Source organism: Onychostoma macrolepis, chromosome 18, assembly GCF_012432095.1.
Source record: "Onychostoma macrolepis isolate SWU-2019 chromosome 18, ASM1243209v1, whole genome shotgun sequence".
NCBI classification, from domain to species: domain Eukaryota; kingdom Metazoa; phylum Chordata; class Actinopteri; order Cypriniformes; family Cyprinidae; genus Onychostoma; species Onychostoma macrolepis.
This window is the reverse complement of record NC_081172.1, coordinates 29245111-29257121: the sequence shown is the minus strand read 5'-3', so window position 1 is coordinate 29257121 and position 12011 is coordinate 29245111. Positions and strand designations below refer to the sequence as shown.

Sequence of the window (12011 nt, the reverse complement as noted above, 5' to 3'; positions counted from 1 at the left end):
TACTTTTCTGGGCCTTGACAATGTCATTTACCTGGCAGCCAATGGGACAGTCATAAGCCTCCCGGTTTTCATCCAAAATATAAATTGTGTTCCGAAGATGAACGAAGCTTTTACGGGCTTGGAACAACATGGGGGTAAGTGATTAATGACAAAATTTTCATTCTGGGGTGGAGTAACCCTTTAACCAACTAGTGTTGAGGTGATTTTTAGTTGACAAATATCTTTTGTTTTCATTTCAGACTGTATATTGTTTTATCATTTCAACCTATCGAACTTGTCTTTGTGAAATGCTATGCTTGAAAAGTTTCACAAACCTTTCACAAACACTTTCCCACTTTCCACAAGTGTGATTTAAATGCTTTTTGGGGCCGCTGTATGTTCTAAAGATTTGTTCTCACATCTGGCAGGACCTAATATGTCATCTAACCTCACACTTCTCGGCAGTGGGCGAGCGAGAACACTCGCTGTGATTGGCCCGTTCCTCGGCTGTGTTCTCCACGTCTTCTGGACCGGTGTCTGCCGATGCCACCCACTGCTGGTTGCCATAGTTACCCTCGGCAGGCTGGGCAGCCAGGCCCTGCGATTGGCTCAGCTGGAGTCGGATCTGCCGGTTCTCTTCCTCCACCTCTCGAACCCGCGATGCCAGGACGTCCCGTTCCAGCAGCCGTGCTTCTGTGGATTCCACCAAGCATGCGGAGAGGAGCAGGGAACGCCCGTCTGATACGGCACAACAGATTTAATTTAATTCGAGTGATCTTGACAGATTACACTCCAGAGATGGATGGATGAGAGGTAAGGAAATAGGAAGCTTGAGGTGAATTTGCACAGAGACAATATACGTGAATGTCATTCAGATTTAAGACAGACTCCACGAGTATCTCAATCTACACACCGCTCTCTGCTGGAATGATTAAAGTAGCAGAAAATTGGGTGTGATCAGGGAGAACAAAGTAACAGGCATTGAATTTATCGGAACAATTTGATGGATTTTCTTGCATTGCATTCATGTATAAGCGAGTGCAGATCACTCATCCCTGTTAACCAGAGTTGGGAACCATCTTACTGAGTGTAACCATGTCGTTTCTCATCCAGTGGCCATTAGCATTCACATTCATCTCAGGCAGTTGGGCACAGGGCCTCTGGAAGTATGTGATGTGTAATCTACATCTTTGCTTATGGGCCCTCAGTTCTGAGTTTCGAGCCACTCACCTGAGCCATAAATGCCATGTGACTCTAGAGCCACAGGAAACTGACATGCCCTGATTGGCTGACGACACCACAAGAACGCTCACAGTTCCTTTACTAGTGTCTATCGTGAGTTATGAAGGCAGCAGATGGACAAAAGTTCATTTCATGCTTTTATGAGCCCTCCAGAAACTATATAATCTATAATTATGAGGTTATTCTACAAAACCACTCATTAAAATAATGTTCTATTAAAAAAACAAAAAAAAAACAACAGGATAGGGCAGGACGTGAACTGTGTAAAGAGAAATAAATACCTCCTTTATAAAATGCCAGCCCTGTTACTAGGATGTGTTATAGTAGACATTTAACAGAAAATTATTCTTTTTTTATCAGTATAAATTTCAGCTTCCCAAAAGCAGCATGTGGTGCAGCCATTCTCAACCTTCTTGACTCGAAGACCGACCCACTGTCCAACACAATATTTCACAATAGAGGTCCAGAAGAGAAAATAATAGTTGAATTTAGAAAAATGACCTCCGATGATCCACTGCTGTTTTGTTTTGTGATACTTGTTCATGAGTCATTTGTTTGTCCTGAACAGTTAAACTGCCTGCTGTTCTACAGAAAAAATTGTCATGTTCTACAAATTTGGTTTTCCAGCATTTTTTGCGTATTTGAACCCTTTTCAACAATGACTGTATGATTTTGAGATCCATCTTTTCACACCTCTGATTAAGAACTACTGAAGAAGTATCAAGTCTTGAGCAAGAATACCAATGTCCAACTAAACTGTAAAAGGGCCAATACTTTTGCCTTAGTATTAACCAAGTATGCATTACTATTTATCAAATCGATAGTTAATTCCGATTCTGAATTCTTATTGGTCAATTTTACATTCAGTCTAGGATCCACAATATATTCAGTGATTATATCTTATACACCACAAGTTTTTTAAACTGGGATCATTATTAATAATAATTACTTAGATTAATAATTCATTAATAATTAATAAATCATAAATATATACAATTGTAATAATTTTACTATAATAACAAAAACAAACAAAAAATTAAAAATAAATATTTGATTTGTCTGCATGTCATGTGACCATTAAACAACATCAGAGAACTGTGAACATGCTAATGCGTGGTTAAATTACTGAAATACTAACTTAAATCACATAAACACTTCAAGTAAATATTTTAGGTCAAAGATCTCGGTTATAGCAGAAGGACGCCACTTTTAAATGAACTGGCTTAAAAAAATAAACCATGAAAATTAGTGTCCTACATTTTATTAGTAACACTTTATAAAAGCAACCACTTTTATACAGGCTATGCTGCATTGTGAAGTCACAGCTGAAGCGGTTGCAGGCACTCGTACCTTACTGCTTAAATATTAATTTAACTTATTATGGCACAATTCAGCGCAATGTATTAACACTTCAAGGCATTCTTCGAAAGAACCTTGCTTGAAAAACCACCTCTCCAATGCACCCGTTTCAAACAATGGCCCACAATATGCTTTTGAAGTTCAGAAATATACCTCCGATATTTTTTTCTAAAGGGAACAAGGAGTCTTCTCTTAAACTCTTTCAGTCTTACGAATACTGATGATCATGCTCTGATAATCTTCCTTTCTGTGTGCTGCACAGGCCTATTTGTGCATTTCTCATGATAGGGGATGGATATGTTCACATGCCAGATAGAGAGTGAGAGAATGCGCTTCTATAATGATTAGCTTTCTAAGATCTGGCAGCAGATCAGTTGCGTTATCAGCACTCCACAGCGTTATTGTGCGTCTCTGAGGATGACAAACCCATCAGATGAGGATTTTAGCACGCAGACCAAGATAAGACTATGACTGACAGTCTCAACACCCAAGTCACCCCAGCTTAAAAGGAAAACTCTTTGTCGGTCCAGATTTTACGTCAGAACACAGAAAAATAGGCCAGTGTCTGACTCACAGAGATTGTTTCTTTCCAGAAATCTGAAGATCTGACGATAAGCGTCTTGATACTCACTTTCCGAGTTCCCCACGAGCAGGTAAAGCCAGGTGAACAGGATGACGAAACTCAGAGACACCACCAGCAACTTCAGCTTCCCTCGGCAGGGGCAGAGCATCCTGGGATTGTGGAGGACTGGGCGGGGGAGGGAGGGATGGAGCGATCAGGTTGGACTTGCTCTAACGCTGGTCTCCTGCAGCATCCTCTCTTCTAGAGGAGAAACAGAGGAAGAGATCATTTGTTAGTAATGCACAGGCCCATTGAGAATCTAAAGGGCCATACAGTTGATACAGCTGTCATTCACAGAGTTCTGTGCTTCCACGGTTCCGTGCAGGTTTATCTGTTCATTTTTTTTTTTTGGGATCCTATGCATAAAATGTCTCCACTACCTGACAGATATCACTGTCATGAGTGTCATGTGTGTGTGACAGGGTGACAGCGCTAGACTCTGTAAATAAAAAACCAAGAAAATTAATAAACACCCTCAGCCTGTCAGTCATTTTGTGGTTGATATTAGGAAACTGGTCTTAACGGTCACAAATCCAAGGAGGTTTACATGTAACATACAATAATATTTTCACCCAACTGCAATATATAAAAATTAAATATATACAATTTATCTTATATATATATATAATATTATTTAAAATAATTGTTTTCTACTTGAATATATTTTATATTTTAACATGTAATTTATTTTTAGTGATAACAAAGGTGAATTTTCAGCATCATTACTCGCCTTCAGTGTCAAATGATCCTTGAAAATCATTCTATTATGCTGAATTGCTGCTCGATTATTAATAATAGTGTTTTTAAGTTTTTAAAATTAAGTTTTCTTTGATGAATAGAAAGCTCAATGAACAGCAATCATGGTTTCCACAAAAAATATTAAGCAGCAAAAAGCATTGTTAATAATAAGAAATGTTTCTTGAGCAACAAATCAGCGTATTAGAATGAATAAATATTTACAACAAAAAAAAAAGCATTAAAAATACTAAATTATTCCAAACCTTTGACCATTAGTGTATATTTCATATAATATTTATGGCGCAAAGGTGGTATAAATGTCTTTATTACAAATAAATAAGAATAACAAATCCTGTAAAACAAAAACAACAACAACAAAACATGTATTTTATAGTGATTCTACAAAAATTTAATTTTTTTTTTTTTTCAGGTAACAAATTATGTGTTTCTTGTTGTAACAACAATTAATAACTTATTTAAAAATATAATTAAATGTGACTACTGTATATCCATCTTAACAAATTAGACTACATCGAAGGAAGTATTTTTTTGGGTTAGATAAAGCAAAAACTGATTTTTGAAACCACCAAGCTGCAGTGTGTGATTTCTTCACTACTGTTATTAAACTACCATTGTCATTAGTTGAGTCTGTGTTGCTATGTTGGGCTGGTCAGTGTTCTTAAATATATACTTAAATATCAAAGATTTGGGTTAATTATATTATATCTTCAGCTGCCAACAAAACAGTTACAAAAAAAAAAAAAAAATTCCCAAAATCAGTACAGATAATCTGATGATACATCACTGAAAATTTACAGGTATGGCTTTCATCAAAGCTTCTAAACAGATGCATTTCAGCCAGCCTATAAAAGCTTCAGTACAGCATTATACCAGCATATTGGTATAATAATAAATATTGATTTGGTGTTGTTTTTCCATCTTTGTGCAGCATTGTGTCTGCATTAAAAGCATTTCAGGGCTCCGGCCCTCAGTAAACTCCTGGCTTGCGGCTGTCCAGAGTAACTCTCTAAGCCTCTCTGCACGCCACTTTACAGCACGCATTCATGTCTGTGTTCACGCCACGTGGGCAACACGACAGCCATTGTTGTTTACACCACTCTTAATTAAAGAGCGAGCCGTGGGAGGCTCTCCATCACCCCAGCAGACGCAGATTAACGACAGAAAAAAGAGAAAGAGGGAGAGGGAGTGGGAGAAAGGAGACAGTAGAGAGACAAAATTGTCTTTGTTTTATTATGAGCTTAATTAATCATGCTTCAGTATAATTAGACATTTGCCTGCAGGAAGCAAGATTGGATGCTGACAATATATATATATATATATATATATATACACACATATATACAGTATATATACTGTATATATACACCTTGATAGAGAGTGTGCTGTTTTGAGATTATTACATTTTGCCTCATGGGAATTCAGAGGTGGTATTTCAGGTGCTGACTGCGTTGACTTTCATATGTTTATTAATGACTGCTTCACTCACACAGCTGCAGTTCAAGGCTTTTTTCTGGGCTTTTCAATATTTATTTGCTTTTTCGGTTTTATTTTGCATGCCATACTGAGCAAGGCATGCTATTCTAACATTTTAAAACACCATGAAATAAAATGGAAAAAAAATATGCTAAATTTAATATATAATGTATATAAGCTTTGTGATTATAAGTGTACAGCTAAATGATACCCTAAAATAGTAACATCTAAATGAATTGGGTTTATTATAGTCAAAAATATTATTTAACATCTCTTAACAAATCTAGATACATTAATTTATAGCAATAAAAAAATTTTTATGGGTTACATAAGGTGAAAATAGCTCTTTAAGGTAAGAATTGCAGGTTAACACTTTGTAGTATACATTATATCAACTTAAATAATAACGGATTAAAGTTCCAATAGTTATAATGTATTGTGGGTTTATATCTATACATATATCTGTATAATGCCAGCAGGCACAGAATGTCAATATAACGTCAGGTTGACATTGGACGTGACGTCGGACAGACATTGCACTTTAACTGAGAATGAAAATTGGGTTGATGTCAGTATTTGACATCAATTTGACGTTGACTTTACATAGGACTTTGGTTACACAACCTAAAAACAACAAATATCAACATCACCCGACATCGCAAATGAAATTTAACCAATTGATTAAGTAATCAATAAATTGTTATTAGTTAAATGTGTCATAAAGTATTAATTCCCTAATGACTTATTATATTAACTAATAGTGTAAATTAATATGTTAATTACCACAATGGGTTCAAGCATGCATTTCAACTTAAAGTTTTAATTAATCATTAGCTAATGATTTGCATGGGTATCATTATGGTGTGCCTTTACTTGTTGAGGCACAAGACTAACTAATAATTCAAAATCTATAACCACAATGACATATTACTTAACAATTAGTTAATAGTCATGTGCCTCAACAAGTCAAGTCATAACATAATGATCCCTTAGCAAATCATTAGCTAATGATTAATTAAAGCAGACAACTGGAAGTTTAAAGGCATGGCTTCGACCCAATGTGGTAATTAACATTATGAATTTACTTCATTAGTTAATAAAATAAGTTATTATGTAGTTAATACATTATGATAACAATTTATTGATTACTTAATCTTTGAATCATATTGATTGTTCATTAGTTGCTGATGCAGTAATCATTAATAAATCGTTTAGTTCATCATAGGTTACACGTTAACTCATGATTATCTGTGCATTAGTTAAGCATTATTTAATGCATATTTGTGCACCCGTATTGTAAAGTGCTACCAAAAGTATTTAAAACAGAGTCTATTCCTCTGTGAAAACGAATCAAAATATTGATGACTCACCCTGCACTCACTTATTTCATCTAATCAAATTCTCTCTACAATAATGCCCGCCCTCTAATACCTCCGGCCTTCAGTGAATACTTTAGCCGAAGATTCTAATTAATTCGTCAAAATACACAAACATAGTCAAAATGTTGTTTTAGGCTTCATAAAATGCTAGCCTTAAAAACCTTACTCAGATAAGTCAGTATTTCAAAATTTCATGAACTAACCCTTTAATCAGTGAGCTCTACCATCAAACAGCTGCTTTTCTGTACTGCGTGAAGCTCTTTAATGCTAGTGGAAAGTGAGTGTAGACAGTGTGTTTTGTTTGTCTCTGAGCTTGTGTTGAGCTGTTCTGTGTGGTCACCACTGTAACTGTTTGATAAATGTTGGCCTTCATCACCTGACTCATTGTTTGTTTGTTAGTCGTCTTTTATGTGTGGCTCTCTTGAACATTCAAGGCCATCCTGAGCTCTCCACCGCTCGTTACCAGATCACATCCGCCCACACACACACACACACTTGCCTCGGCTGCAAAACACTCTCTCAAACTTTAGGGATGAATGCCAAGTATGTGTGGCTGGTGGGAAAACAGATAAAAGAAGAAAAGGTTTGGAATGATTTCATGTGAACTACAAAAGTGAGTCCAGCATGTAAGTCTACTCTTCTTGAGTCTGAAAGATGCTACATGAGTTAGAATAAAGCATTAACGAACATGGTGGGTCTTTATAAACAGACTGCAGTCCTGTAGACATACAGTCGACCTTCATTAATGGACCTTGTGAAACGTAACCTCAGGCAATTAACCTACAGAAGAGGCAGCCGTTTCTGGAGTGCATTCTGCAGCCTTTTTAAAACCAACAACACCGCTAAAAACTTCTCTTCATTACACAGACAAAATTCACACTGACAGGGATACAAAGAGGTTAACTGGAAAAAAAATTACTGACTGTCTCCTTCAGTCGTACATAATGTTTAACTCAGTCACCCACAATTGACCAGTAGCGCAACACGGCTCTTTTGATCTTTTGTAAACTGCGTCATCATCCATCAAATATCTCCATGGGTCAATTACGTGACCCATTTTTTGTTTCCAGATCTTCTAATACTTTTTTTTTGTATATGTTATTCATGCAAACAGTAAATGACACATATTTCAGAATCAACATCAATTTCTGAATAAAAAGCCTGGTAGGATTTTCATAAAACAGCACTCTTAAAACATAAAAATAAAGGTCCTTCATTGGCATCAAAGGTTACATGAAGAAACTTTAAGATCAATGAAACCTTTTGATTGCACAAAAAAGGGTTATTATGTGGCTTCACTGTGATTCCCCTTTTGGAACTTTAATTTTTAAGAGTGTGTAAGAAAATAAGTCTAATTAATAGTACTTAACATTAATATTTTATTATTTCTTAAAAAAAAAAAAAAACTTTTTGAATGAACACTTTTGTTCATGGTTAGATGTAATTCCTGAATGAATGAATGAATGAATAATTAATTTCACCTTGAAAAAGATTAAGTTGCAATTTATTTGATGGTTATATATACAGTATATTTATTAGACGGTTGATATATATATATATTTTAATAAACATTGACATTAAATCTCTCTCTCACATTTTTTTTTTTTTTTTTTTGTTTGTTTTTGAAATGCTTGGAAATGTTTGAAATGATTTTTTTTAAACATATGCAACTGACATGAACACCAATATTACAATTGAAGAACTTTGGCACATGCACATGGCCTTGAGCTGCAACAGCGATATAATAAAAGACACAAAAGCTCAATAATGACATGTATTAATGGCAAAAATCAGAATAAACCATTTGTATAGATAATTAGCCTGCCGGCTGTTGACGGTTGCCAAGCAACATGGCATATTAGCACGTTAATATAAAACACACACCCACAGGTGGGCATAAATCATCTGTTTTACCCCATTTGGAATCCTGCTCATCAATTTACAATTACCAGCTTTATAAACTTACTTTATATTTCTTCTTATTACATCGGACATCTGTGTTTTGTTCCATTCCCACAACACCCTGATAAATGGTAAAATCTGGATTATTATGGGCACATACACAGGCTAAACTCTGATACATAATCCAATTCATTCTAAACTCTAATACAAAAAGACAACTTTTGGCTGTTTCCCTCTTAATGGTGTGATTGGACACATCTACCTGACTGCACACCTAATTACATTTAAATGTTTTTTTTTTTTCTCCCACCGGACTCCCTTCTCCTCCTCTCCTGTAATTTCAGACTTCACAGGCCTCCTGGTGGTGGACGTCCAGCATTAAAGGTCAGCTGGTCGTAAATTCAAACAGCCAGGTTCCCACTATGTGCCCCCTTGCAGTTAGAGAACGTCTTTCAACTGCTGCCAGCACCGGAGTCATCAGAACACAGTTAATTGCCCCTCTCACCCTCATTACACCTGGTTGGTTCTAAAACTGGAAATAATACATAAGGTAAATCAAAGGAATTGCACTGGATTGTATTAAAAATCAAGGCTCCAAAAGGAAGTTTTCACAGCAATGCCAGAGAAAAGCTCTGTTTTGGTTCCTCAAAGAACCCTTTTCCACTTTAAAAAACCTCCTGTGGAATGGAGAAGTTCCATGGATGTTGAAGGTTTATCGTGGAACCATTGATTTGTACCTATATTATTAAGAGTGTATTATTATTATTATTATTATTATTATTATTATTATTATACTATAATGCATGATGTACATTAAATATAATGTTTATATAATGTATATTAAATATGCTCAATGTAAATAAAAATTAAAATTATTACTCAAAAAGTGTGAGATTTAACACCAAAGCCAGTAATGTTCATTCAACTCATCTCTCCCAAGAATTTTGATTATATTTCCAGTTCACCATGATTACTAGATAGATAATCATCCCATTAAAAAAATTATAGAGATTGCACTCACAAGGAGAAATAAAAAATATTAGAGCTGAGCATAACATTAAAAATGCAGGACTTTTCCATAATTTTGAAGGTGTGTATTTTATGTTAAAATATTCACTTCACTTCATATTTAGGGTTCTTCCAAGAATCCCAATCTAAAACCTCATAAATCTTGAAGTGCAGTAGATGAAAATATCCAGACTTGTTTGCTGAAGTATAATAGATGTGGCATCTGCTTTGAGGACCCAGGAGGGGGAAAGTCTCCTCTGTTTGCATTGGCATGGGTAAGCTGAAACTTGTCTTTTCCATAGCTGGCGGTCTGATCAGCGGCACATAAATCTCTCTGTTCATATCTCTCATCTGCTGCTTGTTAATATTCTCCGAACAGAGAGAATAAGGAGAAACCACGGATGACACAACATCACCTCAGGGCTCGTCTCTAATGCTTCTGGGAGTAGAATGGCACAAATGCTTTAGAGTTGAGGTCATACTGGGGTTTAACTCTCAATTGTGTGTCTTATATTACAAAACCTGCCTAATCTTGCTCAGACTGAACACTAAAACGCCACCTCAGCCGAATCTGTACTGCCCGGTCAATCTTTCCAAACAGGAAATGCACGCAGTTTATGGCTTCGGTTTAAGATGCTTTTTAATAGGTCACTTTGCAGAGGATCTTTATGACACAGGGCTTTTAAGAGGTGAAAGGCCTCCACCCAAATCCATTAAAAGACAGAGAAAGAGTGATCGTGAAAGTAAAAAAAGGAAACAAGGAAAGCAAGAGAGAAGGAGCGAGCCGGGTCAAGGTGGGCTAGCTGGCAGCTTTCAGCAGGATCTTTAGCTGAACAAGCAACGAGCCTCGCAAGCCTGCTCTACAGGGACAGGTGCCCTAGTAAAACAGGAATTACCGAGGTTGTGTAGTGGAGGGAGGTGAAATACTATACATAACACTCAGCCCCCGCTGGCTTTTATAGCCTACATACTCATCTCATCTGCAGTAGGGCAGCACACATTAAACCACTGAGCCCCTTTTAGTGCACTCCGGTATTGATCAGGGTGAACAAACTGTCCATACACCCTCTTCTCTGAACATTACCCTTATCAACCTATAGAAGTTCAATAAATGTGTAAAAGGACACGTCGGCAGTCCTGGAACAGCTTACATACCTCTATATGTCCATGTAGATGCTTATTTTGTAGAAAATGCAAAAACATGTGTAAAATTATGTTTTGTGGTGATTACAGAGCAGGATAGGATTGTACCAGCTGTTCATAAGATCATACTTAAAGCTGAAGTGTGTAGTTTTTAGTTTAAAGCTGAGATAGATTAATAATTTCTTTCAAACTTCGGTTCTCGAATCTGATTGGCTTGAGCAGAGTTCCAAGAGTGACTCTTTAACTGACTTATTCGGTAAGTCACAATATTATGCCAGTAGGTGGCGACAAGCAACCATCTTTATCAGTGAGTCATTCGAATCATTCACAATTTATTCAAAAAACATTGATTCATTCTGGAACTGAAGAAGCGACTGGCTGCATCCAAAATCACACACTTCCCTTCTACTCTATATAGTATGCGCAATAGTATGTGAAAAGACTAGTATGTAGTATTGATAAAGCAGTAAGCAAAAACTATCAAAAAAAAAAAAAAACTATTCAATGGACACTTTACTACACCATGAAGCCACAAGAGCGGTTTTGTGAATGGCAGTGAAGCAACACAACTAACACCATAGGTCACATGACAATGAGAATGACCAATTTAGTATATCCAGATTACATTCATACTGTATAGAATATAGAAAGTAATTACTAATTCAAAAGAAGCACCTATACCTAGAGTATGAGATTTCAGGCTCAGCCATCGTCTTGAGGGAGTCATTGAATCATTCATTTGACTCGTTAAAAAAATGCTGATTCATTCAATAATGAGCTGATCTTTGTAGAGTGATTCACTGAATCATTCGCTCAACTGATTCATTAAAAGTGCAGATTCTTTCAGTAACAAAACATCAGTGTTTTATGGCTTCATTTTGAATTATTCTTGTTGGCAATAGTAAGTATAGTAAATAGTAAATTACTCAGCATTACCTTTGACGTGTGCAATATCACACTCACAATGGAGGTTGTGAACTGTCACCATTGTGACTTGAGCAAAGCACTTAAAGTAACCTCATGTTACAGTGATTGTTCTTGTGACAACTGTATACAACATCTGCTACATAATTTACATAATTTAGATGAATATTTCACCTATTCAGCTCTGTCTTTGTCATGTTCTATTGGTGGACAGCACAGGT

General features: G+C 36.2%; 1 protein-coding gene across 6 annotated transcripts in view; it reads right to left on the bottom strand.

The window, feature by feature from the left end:
* The window catches only part of large2 (LARGE xylosyl- and glucuronyltransferase 2), a 73725-nt gene that overhangs the window by 15096 nt on the left and 46618 nt on the right, over nt 1-12011 (bottom strand). For all 6 annotated transcript variants that reach the window (XM_058751978.1, XM_058751982.1, XM_058751979.1 and 3 more), the window contains 2 exons: nt 3212-3403; nt 428-717 (listed from right to left, as the gene is read on the bottom strand). In XM_058751978.1, coding sequence (XP_058607961.1) covers nt 428-717; nt 3212-3311 — 390 coding nt within the window. In that variant the 5' untranslated portion in view covers nt 3312-3403. The remainder of the gene's footprint in view (nt 1-427; nt 718-3211; nt 3404-12011) is intronic.